This window comes from Melospiza georgiana, chromosome 9 (genome assembly GCF_028018845.1).
Source record: "Melospiza georgiana isolate bMelGeo1 chromosome 9, bMelGeo1.pri, whole genome shotgun sequence".
In the NCBI taxonomy this organism is placed as follows: domain Eukaryota; kingdom Metazoa; phylum Chordata; class Aves; order Passeriformes; family Passerellidae; genus Melospiza; species Melospiza georgiana.
The window spans coordinates 8,522,059-8,540,084 of record NC_080438.1 but is presented as its reverse complement, the minus strand read 5'-3'; the positions used below and the strand labels follow the sequence as shown (position 1 = coordinate 8,540,084).

At 56.2% G+C, this 18,026-nt stretch overlaps 1 protein-coding gene across 1 annotated transcript; it reads left to right on the top strand.

The window, feature by feature from the left end:
* The first annotated feature begins 1,595 nt into the window (after window positions 1–1,595).
* LAMC2 (laminin subunit gamma 2) lies at window positions 1,596–16,410 on the top strand. The gene is made up of 23 exons (XM_058030389.1): window positions 1,596–1,674; window positions 5,463–5,651; window positions 5,837–5,966; window positions 6,836–6,934; window positions 7,391–7,527; window positions 7,967–8,089; window positions 8,200–8,389; window positions 8,741–8,853; window positions 9,123–9,341; window positions 10,124–10,303; window positions 10,761–10,994; window positions 11,205–11,341; window positions 11,624–11,774; window positions 11,896–12,101; window positions 12,371–12,450; window positions 12,806–12,940; window positions 13,690–13,834; window positions 14,046–14,195; window positions 14,661–14,775; window positions 14,863–15,062; window positions 15,606–15,764; window positions 15,852–15,951; window positions 16,160–16,410. Exons 1-23 carry the CDS (start codon window positions 1,596–1,598, stop codon window positions 16,408–16,410), a joined length of 3,522 nt encoding a protein of 1,173 aa, XP_057886372.1.
* Window positions 16,411–18,026: the final 1,616 nt, after the last annotated feature.

Here is an 18,026-nt window from a genome sequence, read left to right as displayed (position 1 = left end):
GGGTGTTTTCATTCTGTTTAAAGGACCGCTCACAGTCACTTGTGACACAAGGAGTCTCATGGCATTGGGCAAGGGAGCTGCTGTGATGCAGCACGAGGGCCCATCCCTCACTGTGCCCCTCTGATGTGCTGCTTTCACTGGGCAGGAGGATGTGCTGGAGTCCTGCTTGTCCTGATGTGTGCGGGATGTGGAGAACCCCTGCCTCCACATTTCTCTGTTTCTCTGTAGAAATGGTCATGTCCTCCTGCAAGGCAAAGGCAAGGAGTGAGCTGGAACTGGCCTTCATGCCCTGTGTGGCTTGTCAGCTGTCCTTGAGAGCAAAGTGCTAATGGACCTGGGACTGTGGAGCCTGGCATCTTCCTGGCCCTGTCAGCAGCCTCAGACAAGCATTTCTCCCCACTCTGTCTCCTCTCCTCATCCTTCTTCTAGCGTAAAAATAATGCAGTGGGTGAGGCCAAGGACCCATCTAAGCTCACTTTCCATCTCGGGAGCAAAAGTGGACAAATATGTCTGATGACTTTCACCTCCAGCTCATTTCTAGGTCTGGGGATTTCCTGAACTTGATGATTATCTGGTAAAGCCCAATCAGGATTTGCTTTCTGGGCATTTATTCAAGCTGTTCTTGGGTCTCTTTGCATCCCCAGTCCTGCTAGTCACCTGTAAACGAGCAGGCTGGCTGGACCTGGCTTGGAGCAGGCAGCCCCCATCCACCCTCCCCAGGTTCCGTGAGCTCATCCTGCTCCACTTTGTTCCCTGCAAGCCTCTGGCGTGCCCGGACAGCCCGGCCGTCCCCAGCCAGCCCCGCGGCGGGGCGGGACGGGCAGCAGGGTGGGCAGGAGGTGCAGGGTGTGTGATCCCCGCGGGAGGGTGGGCAGGAGCTGCAGGGCTGTTGGATCTCCGCAGCAGGGTGGGCAGGAGCTGCAGGGTGTGTGATCCCCCCAGGAGGGTGGGGAGGAGGTGCAGGGGTGTGTGATCCCCGCAGGAGGGTGGGCAGAAGCTGCAGGGGTGTTGGATCTCCGCAGCAGGGTGGGCAGGAGCTGCAGGGTGTGTGATCTCCCCAGGAGGGTGGGCAGGAGCTGCAGGGGTGTTGGATCTCCGCAGCAGGGTGGGCAGGAGCTGCAGGGTGTGTGATCTCCCCAGGAGGGTGGGCAGGAGCTGCAGGGGTGTTGGATCTCCCCAGCAGGGTGGGCAGGAGGTGCAGGGTGTGTGATCTCTCCAGGAGGATGGGCAGGAGGTGCAGGGTGTGTGATCTCTCCAGCAGGGTGGGCAGGAGGTGCAGGGGTGTGTGATCCCCGCAGGAGGGTGGGCAGGAGCTGCAGAGGGCTTTGGTCCCCCCAGGAGGGTGAGGGGCTCTCCGGGGGTGCTCGCAGAGGGTGCTGTGCCCGTCAGTGCCCCTGTCCCGCTGGGGCCGGGCTCCCTGCGCTGCCTGGGCTGGGCTCTGCCGTGAGTCACGGCCGCTCTTCCTGTTGGGAGTGACTCAGGTGGGTCAGCGATAAAAAACGCCCCAAAAAAAGGCACGGAGCTGGCAGCGGGTGCGGAGCCCGCCGGGACGGGCCCTGCTGCTGCTGCTGCTGCTGCTGCTGTGGGCCCCGGCCATGGCCCAGCGCTGCTGGCTGCTGCCCCTGGCCTGCCTGGCCCTGCTGCCCGCGGCCCGCGGCGCGCACGGGGGACAAGGTGAGCCCGGGGCCGGGGATGGGGATGGGGCTCTGGAGCGGCTTTGCCTGCCCTGCTCCCGCCGCTGATCGGCTCGGAGCTCTCCATGCTGGAGAGGGCCGGGAGCTGGAATCTGGCTGGGGTGCGCGACACCCTGATGGGGCACTCTTCCCCTCCTGCCTTCGGGATTGGTCCTGGATCTGAAGGTGCTTCTTAGCTTTCCTCCGAGGTTAGTTTTCCTCCACCATAAATAATTTTGTCAGTTTCTGTCAGTTTTGGCACTGGCATCCCTTTTCAATAACTCATTTGTGTGCAGTTACCTTCCTGCTGTCGGGGCAGGGCTTTGCTCCCAGGTGGGATGTGGGTGTGAGCACAAGCATCCCCCAGGCAGTGGCTGATCTGCCCATCACTGCTGGAACCAAATCCTTCCCCCAGCCTGGGGAAGAGCATCCAGAATCCAGTTTGCTGTAATAATGTGGCGGTGTTTGGGTGTTTTGTGAGTCTGTGGAACTCACAAAGTCCCACAGTCCGGCTGCATCCTAAGAGAGACAGGAGTCTCCTGCAGTCCACAGCTTTAAAAATGCAGATCCTCTGGGACATGCAAAGCTCATGGAGTCAGAGTGTCACAGAGGGAGATTTAAACCTGTTCAGCCCAGTGGTAATTCAGCTATTTGAATTTCAGTTTCATTGGCCTGTAGTCTGGAGATGGGTATGTTTGGCCAAAATCAGGTTTTTGCATGTATTTTGTAAATACTGTGTGATTTTGTAAATACTAAGTGATTTAATTTTTTTTCACCCCAGTACTGATGTTCTGAAATAAGCTTTCTGGGCTTGAAGTTAAATTTTATTAGTTTTGAGTTTGGTGCAATGGGAAATAAGTGCTGAATAAGTGTTTTGGTTTGGGATTTTTTCAAAAGAAAAAAAAAATGTTTTGCTGTACACGCTACTTGGGTTAATTATTACATCACCCTAATTACATCTACGTTTTAAAATACTGATATCAATTCTTCCTCTGCTCCTTCCTGGCAGTGTGTGGGAAAGTGCTGCTTTCCCAGGGACTCTTGAACCCGTTTCTGTGTGTATGTAAAGCCAGTGGTTGGTAACAGCTGTGGTCTTATGGTGCAGCATAGAAATTCGAGTGGGTTCAGTGGTGTAACTGAGTGTGCTGATAGAGCCCCAGGTAGGTGTTCCTGCAGTGAGAAGCTGTGAAGGTGGGCACTGGGGACAGCCAGCCCTGGAGCAGCAGATGGCACAGCCTTGGGGTCACTGTCCCAGGAGCAGGCAATGGCTCTGTTGACATGGAGCCTTCACTGCACGCAGAGCTCTGTCCTTCTCCTGATGGAGGGAGGGATCTTTGCAGGCTGGCTCATCTCTACAGGGCTGTCAGATCCTCACAGACCCAGGGCTGCCCTCATTGCCTGGTTTTGTGAATTTAAGGAGACAGTTTAGGAAGCCTGAAGCTGCCTGTCTTCTTCTCCAAGGCTTTCTGATGTCAGAATTCATCTGAGCACAGCCATCAAGCACTTTTCATGCTTTCTTCTTGGGTGGGAGCTGGGGGAATGACATCCTGCTGGGTGTGTGCCATGGGTCTCCTGCATCCTGACATAGCACTGAAGAAATCCAGCTGCAAAGCTTTTCCTCCAAGGGAACCTGATCTTTTCCATGGGTGATCTCAGAGCAGAGCCTCGGGGCACCTGGATAGAGAAGTGATCAGTTGGTCCTCATGCTCCAGCAGCTCCTTCCTGCTCCATCTCGTTATCAATTCCAGTGCCTTGCTCTTGGTAAGGATTAGCCTGCCTGAGTTGCTGGGTTTCTGGGAGAACACCAGGAGCAGGCACTCCAGTGCAGTGGTGGCACTAACCTGCCACAGTGCCATAAATGGCTTTGAATCAGCGAGACAGGAATTTATTCCAGGGCTGGAGAGCTGGTTCCTGACATGCTGCAGCAGCAGAGAAACACTCCAAGAAAGGTTTTCCTTCCCTGGGGGAATGGTGCTCATGCCTGTAATTTAGCAAGCCAGTAAATCCTCTGGATTGCGTAGGGTGATGCATGGGTGGAGTTCAACTCAGAGATCCTTATTTGTCCTTCCAACTTGAGATCTAGCTGGAGTGTAGAGGGATGGGGAGTGGGATCAACCCAAGTGGGATCTTTCTGCTGCGAAGGTGAGCACAAAGACTGAAAGAAAGTCTCACGCTGCTGCTCTCCAGTGGTCCTTTGTGTTGTCCATGCCCTTTGGTCACTGGTGGTGCGCTCTGAGGCTGGAGTTGCTTTCCCAAGCCCTGGAGGCAGGAATTGTGTGCCCACAGGTCCCCTCCCCGCAGGCTAGGCTGGCAGAAGATCTCCTGAGCTCGGTCTCAGACTCCTGCAGCCAGACTGGGAGGGAAGAGCTGTGCTTGCCGGAGCTGGAGAAGCCTCTCTCGCTGTTTGCTGGCGCATGAGGTCAGCTCTCCCTTGGCAGAGGCTCCCGAGTGCCTCCCTCGGAATGCGGCGCCGATGGGTGTGTGGGAGGGCGGCGCCCAGGTGTGAGCGGGGAGCAGGAGGCAGTGCCTGGCCCCAGGAATCACAGTGCAGAGCACAGGGACCTTGTGCCCTGGGGCTGAGCTGTGCCAGGACAGAGCTGGGAAGGAGGAGGAGGCTCAGTGTGTACGGGCACAGGACACTGTCTGTATCTGTGCAGCAGGATTCTGCCCGGTTTTGGGCTGTCTCCCCCTCCTGTGCTCTCAGAGGTGACCTGGGCAGGGGTTGGGTAGCTGGGAATGGCCTTTCCTCTCCCAAGCAGTGAGTAGAGCTCCTCAGAGGGAGGTTGAGACACCCATGGCAGCATCAGGTTGGTCTGGAGCAGTTCCTCAGCAGGCTCTGTGCCCCTGAGTACCTGGCTTTTCCCTTGGGATGTTCTTTCTCCTGCCTGTCTTTGCCAGCCATTCTCTCGGCTGTGCCTGGTCCCCGCAGTGATCCTGAGGAGCGTGTCTGGAGTAAGGTCCTCAGCATTAAATGTTCCAGTTCTGGCCACTGGGGGACTGCCAAGGAGGTGCAAGGTGGCTACAAGGGAGCAGCTGGACAAGGCAGTGGGGTGCTGGAGCAGGCACATCTGGTGAGATGCCTGAGTCTGATGTCCAGAGGGATGATGATCTGTCTTGGCTGCAGAGGAATGCAGAATCTCACGCCTGTTCCTCCTGCCATCCCTCATGCAGCAGGGTGGGAGCTGCAGCTTTTCTTCACAATGAGGGAGGGTGGGGTCCAATCCCATCCAAACCTTTTTTGTTAATCTCCCTTGTGGCTGGCACACTTCCACCAAGCTCCTTGGACCACAGACCACTCCCCATCACCCTGCACTGCAGACCTGGCTGTGGGGGGACCTGGTGGAAGTTGGTTGAGCTTTTCCTACTCAACTCACTCCTGGCCAGGTGAAACAAAGGATAACTTCAGGAAACTTTCCCTTTTCTTATAAGTAAGGTTACCTGTGCTTTTCTCAGGACAAGACTGGGTTTTTTAAACCACCTCTGCTTATTCAGTGTCCTGGTTGTTGCAAGACCTGTGGAAGGATGGAGAACGGCCCTGGTAGTGCTGTTGTGTGAATTGCAGCTGCTTGGCTTGGGTCTGTCCATCCTCAGCAGTGAAATGGGGCATTCCTCCCCCGTGTGGGGATGTGGACATGGGTGGCACTGGGGTGGCTGATGGACACAGACATGGGGACAAACACAGCAGCTGGCTGTGGTAGGGCAGGTTTGCAGCACCTGCGCCCTGCTCCCTGCCCCTCGGGGTGGGACTGCTGCACCACCTGAGACGCGTCTCTGCTCTCCTCTCCGCAGTGTGTGACTGCAACGGGATGTCCAGGCAGTGCATCTTTGACTGGCAGCTCCTGCGGGACACGGGGAACGGCTTCCGCTGCCTGGGCTGCCAGGGCCACACGGAGGGCGCGCGCTGTGAGCGCTGCCAGCAGGGCTTCTACCGACAGCACGGGGGGCTCTGCTGCCTGCCCTGCCTCTGCCACCCCTGGGGTACGTGCACAGCCCTGCCTGGGCTCTGGGGCTCAGGGCACCCCCCGGGCAGGGCAGGCTCTGAGCCCCTGCCTACCAGAGCACAGGTTTCAAGACCCACCTGCCCTCTGAAGTAATCACAAACTCTCAGAGTGGTGTGGGTTGGAAGGCGCCCGTCCCAGCCTCTCCCTCCTGTCTCCCTGCAGGTTCCCTTGGCCCACAGTGTGACAGCGATGGCCGGTGCAGCTGCAAGCCTGGAGTGATGGGGGACAAGTGTGACCAGTGCCAGCCGGGCTTCGAGTCCCTGTCCGAGGCAGGCTGCAGGAGGAGCGGGCAGTGAGTGCTGCCACCATCGGTGCCATGGGGCCAGAGGGAGGGCCAGCCTCCAGAGCTCTCCTGGGGCCTGTGCTGGCTGAGAACAGCCCCTGCAGGGGGAGCAGGGCTGGTTTCATAGCAGCTCATGTTTAAACTTAAGCCAACCGTGCTAGGAGAGAGTGGCTTGAGTGAGGTTGGGCCTCCCTGTCAACCTGTAGGGCTTGGTGTCCTGCCACACCATCGGAATCTGAACTTGGCCACTCTCTGAGGCGATGGCTTCATTACCCAGATAATGCTCAACAAGCTGCAGCCCTGTAAAACAAAACCTGCCCATAGTGGGGCTGCCTCATGTTGGTGCCACTCACAAGGAGATGTGTATGCAAAAACCAACCCCTTCCTTTTCATGAAGCCCTGTTTAAACACCTTTAGAAATGTTTCTGATCTGGCTTCCTCAGCTGTGTCCTCTTCTTCCTCGCCTCAGCCTGCCATTGCTCCTTTGGGGCTGCTGGCAGGCAAAGAGTGTCGGGCTGCCTGCAGTCCTGGCCAGGCCTCCTGCCCAAGCCTCCCCGGGGTGCTGCTGCTTGCTGGAGCTCAGCCAAGCTCTATTAAACTCAGCCAGGGTTTATTAAGCTCTGTGGAGCTTCACTTTGAGCTTGTGGGTGGGTCTGATGCTCTGGGATGCCCTGGAGCAGTAGCAATGGGCACTGGCTCAACCTGGCACCCACAGAGCGGCAGATTCTGGAAAGAGGTGGCTGTGCAGCGTATTTCCCCACTTCTTGCATGGGAATGGTATCTGGGAGGGTTCTCTGCTGTCTCGTGTGGCAGCAGGAAGCACTGGCTCCCAGGCCAAGCTGGAATGCCAGGTAGAAGTTGGTGCTGTGCCTTTGCAGGAGCCTGCAGTGTGAGTGTGACCCCGCGGGCAGCGTGGGCGGCTGTCACTCCGGCCACTGTGTCTGCAAGGAGAGCGTCACTGGGGAGCTCTGCCAGAGGTGAGGGGCTGGAGCACGTGCTGGACACTGCCTGGCACTGCCTCCTTCTCTCTGCAGTCACTTCCCAAGTCCACCAAGCCTTAGAATGGTTGGGGTTGGAAAGGATGTTAGAGCTCATCCCATGCCACCCCCTGCCATGGGCTGGGACACCTCCCACTATCCCGGGTTGCTCCCAGCCCTGTCCAGCCTGGCCTTGGACACTGCCTGGGATGGGGCAGCCACAGCTTCTCTGGGCAGCCTGGGCCAGTCCCTCAGCACCCTCACAGGACAAATTCTTCCCAGTATCCAATCTAGCCCTGTCCTCTCTCTGGTCAAAGCCATTTCATGTGCCCATCTCACCAGCCCAGTGATGACCTTAAACCCTGCTGATGGCTGTATTGTATCACAGAGATGGTTGTGTGGGCCAGTAAAAGGAGAAAATCACTTGAACATTGTCACCTTCTTGCATTTTCCCAGGTGCAAGCGACACTTCTACAACCTGGATGCCAGAAACCCTGCAGGATGCTCCCCCTGCTTCTGCTACGGGCACTCGGACACGTGTGTCAGTGCGGACACCCACAGTGTCCACAACATCACCTCCACCTTCCAGCAAGGTGAAGCCCAAGCAGGACATCCCCATGGCTCCTGGCCATGTGTGCTTGCCATCCCTGCTCTTTAGTGGGCTGGAGGAACCACATGGATCCCAACCCTGCTGGAAGTTGGCCTTGGGCTGTGCTTGCTCCTTGGGTGCTCATCCATCCTGCCTGTGGCTGCAGCAACCTTGCTGTGATGGGATGGCTTGGTCACAGGCAGAAGTATAGTCCAAGGGTTGAGGGGAGCATAGAATTTCTTCATTATGTCTTTCCTGCCACTTGGAAAGAGGCCTCTGTGCCCAGCCAGGCTGATTTACAGATGTGTGGGCACAGGGATAACTGTGCCCAGAGGTCAGGGTGGGAAGCTGGAGAGCTTTGATAAGACACAGCTCAAGAAAGTTGCTGGAATCCTGGAAACACCTTCCCTGTCCACACTGACTGCTCCTTGTTTGTGCTCCAGGTGCTGAGGGCTGGCGAGGGGTCCATGAGAGCGGCTCCCCAGCCCAGCTCCAGTGGTCCCCACACCACCAGGATGCCTTCATAGCAGCAAGGACATCAGAGCCAATATACTTCATGGCACCTGGTAGGTGTGGGGTCAGTGGTGGCCAGAGTGAACCCTTGCTAGCGCTGGTCCCATGAACTGAGCCTTTAGGAGGAAGGAAATATTTTAAGCCTTTGATTTTCCCTCTGCAGCGAAATTCCTTGGGAACCAGCAGCTGAGCTATGGGCAGACGCTCTCCTTTGGTTACCGCCTGGACCGGGGGGGCCGGCAGCCATCCCCACACGATGTGATCCTGGAGGGACACGGCCTGAGAGTCACTGCCCCCTTCCTGCCCCAGGGAGAGGCCCTGCCCTGCGGTGTCAGCCACGTGTACACGTTCAGGTAAAGGGGGAAGCTGGGGTGCTTGGGGCAGGGCGAGCAAGAATGGCTGAAGCTTCAAGGAGGTCCTGGATTCAGCTGTGGTCCCTTGGTGGTGGCAAATGGCTGCCTGGTTTGGGCTGGGTGCATCTCAGGTGCTTCTGTCCTGGATAAAGAGGTTACTTTGTGAGAGGGGCAGGAAAAAATATGGCTTGAGCTTGGGTTGAGTTCTCAGCTCTGGATCAGTTGCATGCATGGACATCGTTGCCCAAAGCCTTGAGCTCCCAGGCGGCAGATGATTGAGGAATATTGTGTTTTTCGGAAGAGACATCTCAGTTTTTTGAACCAGTTCCACTTCCCCCCTCTCCCTGGCAGGCTGGATGAGCACCCCAGCAGCAAGTGGAACCCGAGGCTGAATCACTTTGAATTTCGCAGGCTGCTGGGAAACCTGACAGCCCTCTGGATCCGAGCCACCTTTGGGGAGTACAGTAAGTGCAGAGGGAGCTGAGAAGGCTGGCTTCTCATAGTTAGTGGAGATGGATACACCTTTGCTAGAATTTATTAAAAGATAAAAACAGTAAGTGCTCCAGGGGGGCAGATTTAAATAGCAAAGAGATTGAGCAGGATAGCAACAGATGTGATTGCACCACTTGCTGTGGGCACTGCAGTGGAATGTGCCCCCTGTGCCGGTGCTGGCTGTGGGGCTGGGCGGGTGGAGCCGCTGTCCCCACGGGTCACTGTCCCTACTCCCCTGCAGGCACCGGCTACCTCGACAATGTCACCCTGGTGTCAGCACAGCCCGTGCCCGGTGTCCCGGCGCCATGGGTGGAGCACTGCCAGTGCCCGGCGGGGCACCACGGGCAGTTCTGCCAGAGCTGTGCCCCTGGATACCGCAGAGACACCCCCAGCCAGGGGCCCTTCAGCTCCTGCGTGCCCTGCAACTGCCAGGGGGGAGGAACCTGTGATCCTGACACCGGTAAGAAACGCCAGCTGTGCTTGTGGGCTGGATGGGAATGCAGAGAGGCTGCCTGTGTCCTGAGAATAGGGCTGTGGGGAGCTGAGATCACTGGGTTCACAGAAATTTCTTCATGGAAGTGTCATTAGATATTGTAAGGGGCTGCCCAGGGAGGTGGTGGAGCCATTATCCCTGGAGGTGTCCAGGGAGGGACTGGACGTGTCACTCAGTGCTCTGGGCTGGTTGACAAGGTGGGAATCTGCCACAGGTTGAACTCAATGGTGTTGGAGGGCTTTTCCAGTCTTAATGAGTCTGTGATTCTGAGATTCTGTCTGTGATCATAAATCCGTGACTTGGGTCTGAAATGTGGGGAGCATCCAAGACAAAACTCCCCCGTGTCTGGAAGCACTGTGTCAGATGCATTTGGAACAAATTGGATGCATTTGGGAGAGAGAAAAACTATCTCCTGCTGCCCAGATAGCAGTATTTTTTCACTGGTGACTTCTTATTTCAAAGTTAAGCATGGCAGTGCCTCAGGCTGGATAGAGCTTGAGCAATCTGGTTTAGTTGAAGAAGTCCTTGTCTGTTGCAGGGAAGTTGGACTAGATGACCTTTAAGGTCCCTTCCAACGCTAACCATTTCATGATTTTATGATATGCACGATGTGGGCATGCTGGGGATGTGAAGAGATCTCATGGAGTTTGCTGGACCGTGGGTGCTGTTGTTGCTGTGGCTGCAGAGGTGGAGGATGTCCCACCGGGAGTGTAAGCAAACTGCCCTGAGCCCTCTCCTTGCTCCTCCAGGTGAATGTTACTCAGGAGATGAACACGTGGGCAATGGTGCCAGCTGCCCCTTCGGCTCCTACCGGGACCCCCGGCAGCCCCACAGCTGCAGGCCCTGCCCCTGTGGGCCCGGCCAGGGCTGCTCCGTGGGGCCCGGTGGTGAGGAGATCATCTGTGACCGCTGCCCTCCTGGAGCTGCTGGTAATTCCCTTTTGCTTCTGCTCTGCCTTTTCATACAGGTGTGCTTGGAGTGGGCAGATTCACACCATCCTCTCAGCCCAGCTTGTCTGTGACACTGCCCCTCCTGGGGCAGTGGGGTGTCTGAGCCCCAAGGATTGGCTAAACACACCGAGATCTCTGGGAAAAGTTCTCCTCTAAATGTAACATGCATGGGGAAAGGATGGGTAGGAGAGGGAGTGGAGCAAAAAATAAGGAAAAAAAAAAAAAAGAATGACTTGTAGAAGGTAATTTGTGGCACCCAGTTTTCAAGAGCACGTGTGGGGCATTGTGTGTTGGCCGTGCTGGTGCTGGCAGCAGAGCAGCTGTGGTGCCAGCCCTGATGGGGCTGAACACCCCCATTTCTGTGGGGCACAAGCAGCGAGTCAGCTTCTGCCTCCCGGGCACAAGCATTACCTTCTGCCCACGTCTCCTTTGCCAGGTGCCAATTGTGAGTACTGTGCTGATGGCTACTTTGGAGAGCCAGCAGCTTCCCAGCCCTGCCAGCCGTGCCGCTGCAATGGCAACGTGGAGCCCAACGCCGTGGGCAACTGCGACCGCCAGACCGGAGAGTGCCTCAAGTGCCTCCACAACACCGCTGGCTTCTACTGCGACCGCTGCAAGGACGGCTTCTTTGGGAACCCCCTGGCCTCTGACCCCTCAGACAAGTGCAGAGGTGAGACCCAGGTGCTGTCTGAGCTGGGGATGAGGAAGAAAAGCCATGAGTGACTTTGGAGTGGTTTGATGGGAAGGAGGATGCTGGGAAGTGGGAATGGTGAGCAGGAACCAAAGCACAGGGCTGAATGGTGGGGGAAAAGCAGGGAGAGATGTGCTGTGGCTTGAGGTGGGGCCGGGTCCCCTGAACATGTGTGACTCTGACCTGCAGCCTGTGACTGTGACTCGGTTGGTGCCGAGCCCCTGAAGTGCAGGAGTGACGGGAGCTGCATCTGCAAACCTGGCTTTGAGGGTCCCCGCTGTGAAGAGAGTGAGTGCCCAGCTTGCTATGGCCAGGTGAAAGAGCAGGTGAGCATCTGTGCCAGCCCCAGGGCCACTGAGCAGCAAGGAGTGCATTGATTTGCTCACCCTCAGGGTCTCCTGTCCTCCTCAAGCATCTGCTCCTGGTGCCGGTGAAATGTGAATTCAAGCTTTGGTTTTGTACCTAATTTAACTGATGCTTTGTGTCCCATCCTAAAATGAGCCTTCATTTTGGTCTCTGTCCTCAGGCCTGACTGTGGCCCTGGATTCCCCCTGGCCTTTCCCCATGGGGTTAGTGTGCTGCTGGCTGATGCCTGTCTGTGGTTGCAGGTGGAGCTCTACCTGCAGCAGCTGGCACAGCTGGAGCTGCTCCTGTCAGAGGTGCGAGCTGGCGGTGGGACCAGTCAGGAGCTGGAGGGGAGGATGCTGGAGGCTGAGGAGATGCTGAGGACCATCCTCAGGGAAACCCTGAGCCTTCAAGGTACCACCTGCCCACCGCCCTGGGATGGGGCCATCTGGGCTGTATCAGGGAGGGTTTGCTGCCTGGGCCTTTTTGCACAACAACGAGTTTTTCTTCAGCCTTTCTCTTTCCTTCTCTCCAGCCTCCGACAGGTCTCTGGAAGGCCGTGTGGCCAGGATGAAGGGACAAGGGTCCAGCTCCCAGAGTCGCCTGGATGAGGTCAAGGCAACAGTGGAGAGCCTGAGGTCTCTGGGCAGGCAGTATGAGAGGCAGGTGCAGGAGACACGGCAGCTGCTGGAGAGAGCCAGGCTGGACCTGGATCGCAGCGGCGCTGCTCTCCTTCGGGTGGTAAGAGCATCCCGTGTGACACGCTCTTGGTTCAGCTCAGGGATGGAAAACATCTACAGAGAAAGCAAGGATTTAAAGGATTACAGATGTTGTTTCATGAATGTGGGTGTTCTGGTGGTCCTTTCTTTGGGGCCAGGACTTTAGGAGGAGCTGGCAGGAGTCTTTGGGGGCGGTGGAGGTTTAACTTGCTGTAGTTGCCTCTTTCACTGCCAAATTGGATGGAGAGCAGGGAAGAGCACTCACACCTCTCTTCCTTCCTCCCTCCTCAGACCATTCCTGCTTCAAGCTTTCCCGGGGGTTCCAATCAATTCTTGCTGCTGGCCCAGGAGGCTCTGAGACTGGCCAACAGGTGAGTTGCTCCCACTGTTACCAGCCCTGGAGCAGGGGAAGATAAAACTGCTGGACTGTCTTTGCTGCCCTATAGGCTTATCCTCAGCTGCCTTTGGGGATGTAACTGGATGTGATTTAGAAGCATCTTTGGGATCAGAGTTTCCCCTTGGATATGCAGTTGGAACAGAGAGCTTGTGCCCTCCCCAGTGCTCTTCTCTCCTGGGGAGATGCAGGAGGAGCAAGCCAAATACAGGTCACCTTCACAGATGTTCTGTTTCTCAGGGGGGTGAATCAGTGAAGGCAGCAGTACAGGAAGCTGGTGGAGGAAACCTGGGTGTGAATCCTTTGTGACAAGCCCCCTGTGTGCTCTGCAGGCACACTCAGGTAGCCAATGCCATTGACCAGGCTGCCAGGGCTGCACGGGAGGATGCACGGCAGGCGCTGGAGCTGCTGCGCGCGGCCGCTGGCGGAGAGGGCACCGAGGGCTCCCTGCCAGGGCTGCCCAGGAGGTGAGCACTGCCTGCCTTGGCCTCTGTGTCTCTGTGTGCACCTGGGGGGGAGCAGGACATGGCCAAGAATCCAGGCCACCTTCCCTGCCTCCCCATCTGAGCTGCAGAATGGGCAGCTGGAGGCAGGGAATTCACTGGCGTGTCTGAGGGGTGCAGATGGAGGGTCAGCAGCTCTGTGGAGGGTTTGCTTCCCACCTCACAGCCCTCAATGCTCCTAAGGTCCTGCCTGCAGCTGGGCAAAGCATCACCACACGTGTGAACAGACTTCTGGGGATGATTTCCACATGTGGTTGAAAATCTGGGTTTAGCCCAAGGGAGAATTTAAGCCCATGGTGTCTCCTTTGGTCAGACTTGGCTTTCCAGAGGCCACCACGATGGTGCTGGGACTTTGCACACCATGGGTGGGATGTGAGCAGCAGCCTTGAAGGAAGTTAAGAGATTAAACAGGGATGTGCAGGAGAAACATGCAGTGGTAGGGCAGGGATCAGCAGAGCCACCATGGAGCCTGTGAGGGTTCAGCTGTATGAAACAAGCTGTGATTTTGGAGCAGGAGTAAGGAGCCAGCAGATGCTCTGTTCATTGGAGGGGCTGGGATGCAGGGAATGTTCGTAATTGACTTTTTACGTGTGATAAATCTGTGTGGAGCTTTAGGGAACGTGAACAAGTCAATGCAGATGGTAGTATTAGTGCTGGGGTGGGAGGCTGGCAGCTTGGCTGGCACCAGGCTCTCCAACCTCACATCTGTACAGGTATGAGGAGCTCAAGTCACTGGTTGGAGGCCTGAAGGCTGATGCTGATGGAATGGCCTCCAAGGCAGACACGGCTTATCAGGGCAGCCTGGTGCTCCTCAGCTCCCTGTCCCGCCTGGCAGAGATGGACATCACCTCCTTTCAGGTGAGGGCTTCATGTCTGTCAGGCCTGGAGATCCCCTTTGGCTCTTCCTGATGCCCTCCCTGCTTATCCTGCCAGCAGTTCAGCCCTTCCCAGGGCTCCATCCCTGTTGGAGAGCCCTAGATAGGCCTCTTACCACCCTTTCCCCCCTTTGCCTCTGGTTCCTGGTGGGCCCTGGGGAGATGCTGGGGGCCTCACTGTGTCTGTGTTTCAGGAGGAAGCCTCGAGGCTGAAGCAGGACTCGGGTGCCCTGCTGGCCCTGGTGGACACGTCCCTGTCGCAGTACCGGGGCCTGCGGGGCCGCGTGGGGCAGTGGGAGCAGGAGGCCAAGGAGCTGCTGCAGGGGCAGGAGGGCCACAGAGCGGTAAGAGGCTGCCCAGTGAGGGCTCATCCCATCCCCAGCAGGAGCTGCAGCCTTGGGGGTGCCTGTGGCCCCACCATGTCCTTGTCTGGCTGTCAAAGGCAGCTCTGCCTGCCTGGTGCAGGATTGGGCCCTTCCTTGGGGCTGCAGAGCTCAGTGTGGGCAGGGAGCTGCTGGTGCAGGGTCTCACCTGCATTCTCCTCAATGAAAGGAAGGATGAAGACCTGCTCCTGCAAAGATTAGAGCTAAAATGACACAGGGTAGAGCTGGAGCTGGTTGAGGAGCATGGGCACAAGCTTCTGATGGCAGATCAGCCTGTGGTGGCCTTGATTAAGGGGCAAGAGCAAGCATTTGGGAACAGACTCTTGGGTGTCTTCCAGCCCAGCTCCTCTCATACTGCTCTGGGACTGTGTGATGCTCCCATACCACGTCCTTCACCTGTCCTTTGTGTCCCTTGGTGCATTGCAGAAGCTGACACAGCTGCTGTCCCGAGCTACCCTTGCCAGGAGCACAGCCCTGCAAGCCGTGAGCACCGGCAATGCCACCTTCTACGAGGTGGAACAGATCCTCAAGAGCCTCAAGGGTAGAATCCCAGAAACCCTTCATTTTCCTTTCCATGTGGGATCTCACAAAGGTACTATAGCTTCATTTCCACATGTGTTTCTTCCAGAGTTCAACCTGCAAGCAGATGACAAGAGGAGGCAAGCCAAAGATGCCATGAGGAGGCTGCCCATTATCAGCAGCATGGTCACCACTGCCAGGGAGAAGACAGACCAAGCCAAAGGGATCATGGGCAGAGCTGCTTCTGAGTCCAAGGCAGGCAGCAGTGTGGCAGAGGAGGTGATGGAAATCACCACAGGGATCCAAGAGGTGAGGATGGACTCTGGTGCTATTGCTGGCAGAAAAGGATTGGGAAGGGGAAAAATGTGGAATAAGAGCAGATGGTTGGCAACCTCTTGGTGGACCCCTTGGGTTGATTTTTGAGCTGAAGTTTCTCTACAGTGGGTCCTGCAGATACAGTTTGGCTGTAGGTGATCTCTGCAGACACATTTCTTCCATCAGGATCTCTGTGGCATCTCACTGTAGCCACCTTTCAGTGACCAAGGGGATTTTTTTACTCCTGCAGCCAGAGTCACTCTCAGGCTTGTGATGTCCCAAAATGGTGTTTGTGGATTCACCTCCCAGATGTGTGCTGTAATTCCCCAGGGATTTGCTGATGTGTGAGGGAGGGATTGAGCCATGAGCATAGAAACATCTCTGGAGATGTTGGTGGGAGAACATGAGGACAGCTTGTGATCTTTTGAGTCTCTTGTAGAAGGACCAGTTTCTACCAGTTCCCTATTAACGTGCACCCAGAATGATTTTGGTTGTGTTCTGCCCTCTAAAAGTGCTTTTTCCTCAACACAACCCCAGGACATTGCCCGGCTGAGGGAGGAAGCCAACAAGACAGCTGATGGTGTCCTGGCCCTGGAGAAGGCAGTGGCCACCTTGCAGCTGGAGGCCAAGGAAGTGGATGAAGCATTTGAGAGGAAGCTCACTGAGGCTGAGGCAGATGCTGCTGCCATAGAGAAGGTGGGTTCCCATCTCCCTTGCCTTGTCTCCTCCCCTGTTGATTGTGGGCCTGATTGCACCTTACAGCTCCTGCCTTTCCTCCTGCAGACAGCTCAGGAAGCTCAGAGGGTCCACGACAAGGCTGGCCAGGCAGGGGCAGCTGTGCAGCAGGTGTTGAGTGCCCTGGAGGAGCTGCTGCGGCTCATGAGTAGGTTTTGTGACGTCTCTGTGGGGTGTGGATGGAGACAGGTCCCCTCTGGGATCTAGGCAGGGCTTCTGGGAGTTTAGTGGGAAGCTAGATTATGTGATGCCTGTGAACAGGCTGGGCAGCAGGGTGGGGATGAAGTATCTGGGAAGATCTAGTCCTCAGCCTCCATGCGTGCTTTCCCATTCCTTGTTTTCCTTCTGTGCCAAAGACCAGCCTGGTGCTGTGGATGAGGATGGCCTGAGGCAGCTTGAGGAGAACTTCAGCAAAGCCCAGAGCAGAAGCAAGCAGCTGAAGGAGGAGATGTCAGAGCTGGAGCAGACAGCTGCCCTGCAGAAGGCCCAGGTGCGTACGCTGGAGAGCAGCATCGATGGCATCCTGGCTGATATTAAGAACCTGGAGGATATCCAGAAGAGTCTTCCTCCAGGCTGCTACAACACAAAAGCCATTGAATTGCCCTGAGCCAGCTCTGGAAGGGCTGCAGCACCTGCCAGGCTGAAGGCAAGAGGGCCATCCCAAATCTGGCAGAACTGGCTGTGTTTGTTGTGTTAAACTGATTCTTACCCTCAAGATCAGTGTGGCACATGAAGTTCACAATGTTCCGCTGGCCCTGGAAAATCCCTAAGTTTTCAAAGTGCTCCGTCCTTTGCTCATGGGAGGAAGGAGACTCCTGGTTTGTAAAGGTGCTACTGTCTGAAGAACAGCCCATCCCTACAATATATCTCTGAGTGCAGGGTTAGGTGTCAGCCTGGTGAGTTGGCACAGTTTGGACCCTGAAGCTCATAGCTGACCGGTTCCCATCACCTGTGGCTGCCCTGTCCTGGTCCAGCACACACAAAGTATGGGGTCTCTGTCCATACTTTTGACGCTGCCACCACCAGCTCCTCCTCCTGTTCTCCATGGGGTTTCCTCACCTTTGGCAGTGACAGGGAGTGAGCAGTATGAGAGGCTGCTGGGAGAGATGAGTTCCGAGTTGTGGCACTGGTGATGCTTCATGCAGTGTCTCCTCCCAGGCTGGAGTCCTCCCCTTGCTGGGGGTGGTGCTGGCATTCTGTGGCTTTTGTACCTGAGAGCCCCATCCCATTCTGCTGCAGTGCCTGTAACCTGATTCATTAGTTTAAAAATACTGAAGATGTCTTGAATGTATCTCCACCTCTGATTTGGTGCTGCCTGTCCTCCCCCACTCCCTCAAGGTTCTGCATGTTTATCAGAGGCCACCATCACCACTAAGGTAGCTCTCCACAGGGGTTTCCCACTGTTCACCTTAACCGAGCTTGGATGAGGCAAAGACCACAGTGCTCCCTTCACTGCAGCTCTCACGTGGGTCCAGCTGCATTCTGGGGCACTGCACACTGCTCCCACCTTCCTTCAGATGCCATGCAGGGGGAAAAAGTTTCAGGGGAAATAGGTGCCACCAGATGCTGGAAGCTGAAGCTCTGCTGGACCCCTGCCCTGTGTGCTGGTGAGAGAGGAGGTCCCAGATGGAGAAGGACACTGGGGACTCACTCACCCCTCCTTATCTCTCAAGTCTCTGATAAAGTGGTGTCTGATAAAGCACCATCCATGCTTTTGCTTCATGATATACTGAGTATTATGTCTGCTTTACACTTTTATTTAAGTGAGATGTATTTTAGGCCCTGGCATGTGTCCCTTCTCCTGTTGTACAGCACAGGGACAGCTATTAGGGAACCTGTTTTTCCATGAACTGGCTTTCTTGACAGGCAGGTGTAGGCGCACAGTGTGTGGTGATTGTAAGTGGGGCTGGCCCAGCCCCATCCCCAGTGGGTGCAGCTGTGGCAGCAGGTGAGCAGCACTGACAGCAATGAGCCATGGAGTGCCCAGGGGCACTGAGCAGCCACCAAAGGGAGCAGAGGGCACACAGGGGCAGGGCATCAACAGGAGGGGATAAAAGGCTGGGCTGGAGAACAAGAAGGGTGGCTGCTTGCAGCCTGGTGTTGTTCTGTATGGGTTGAAGCTTTCTGAAATTGCATGGTGATACACTGTGTACCATGGCTTTCTCAGCTGTGACAGGTAAGAGGTCAATAAATGATCAATACTCTTGGCTAGATCTTGCTTAT

Coding starts and splice junctions, on each gene's coding strand:
- LAMC2 (XM_058030389.1), top strand. CDS start 1,596: ATGGCCCAGCGCTGCTGGCTGCTGCCCCTGGCCTGCCTGGCCCTGCTG. Junction 6,935..7,390: donor ACTGGGGAGCTCTGCCAGAG/GTGAGGGGCTGG, acceptor GCATTTTCCCAG/GTGCAAGCGACACTTCTACA. Junction 12,102..12,370: donor GCGCTGCTCTCCTTCGGGTG/GTAAGAGCATCC, acceptor CTCCCTCCTCAG/ACCATTCCTGCTTCAAGCTT.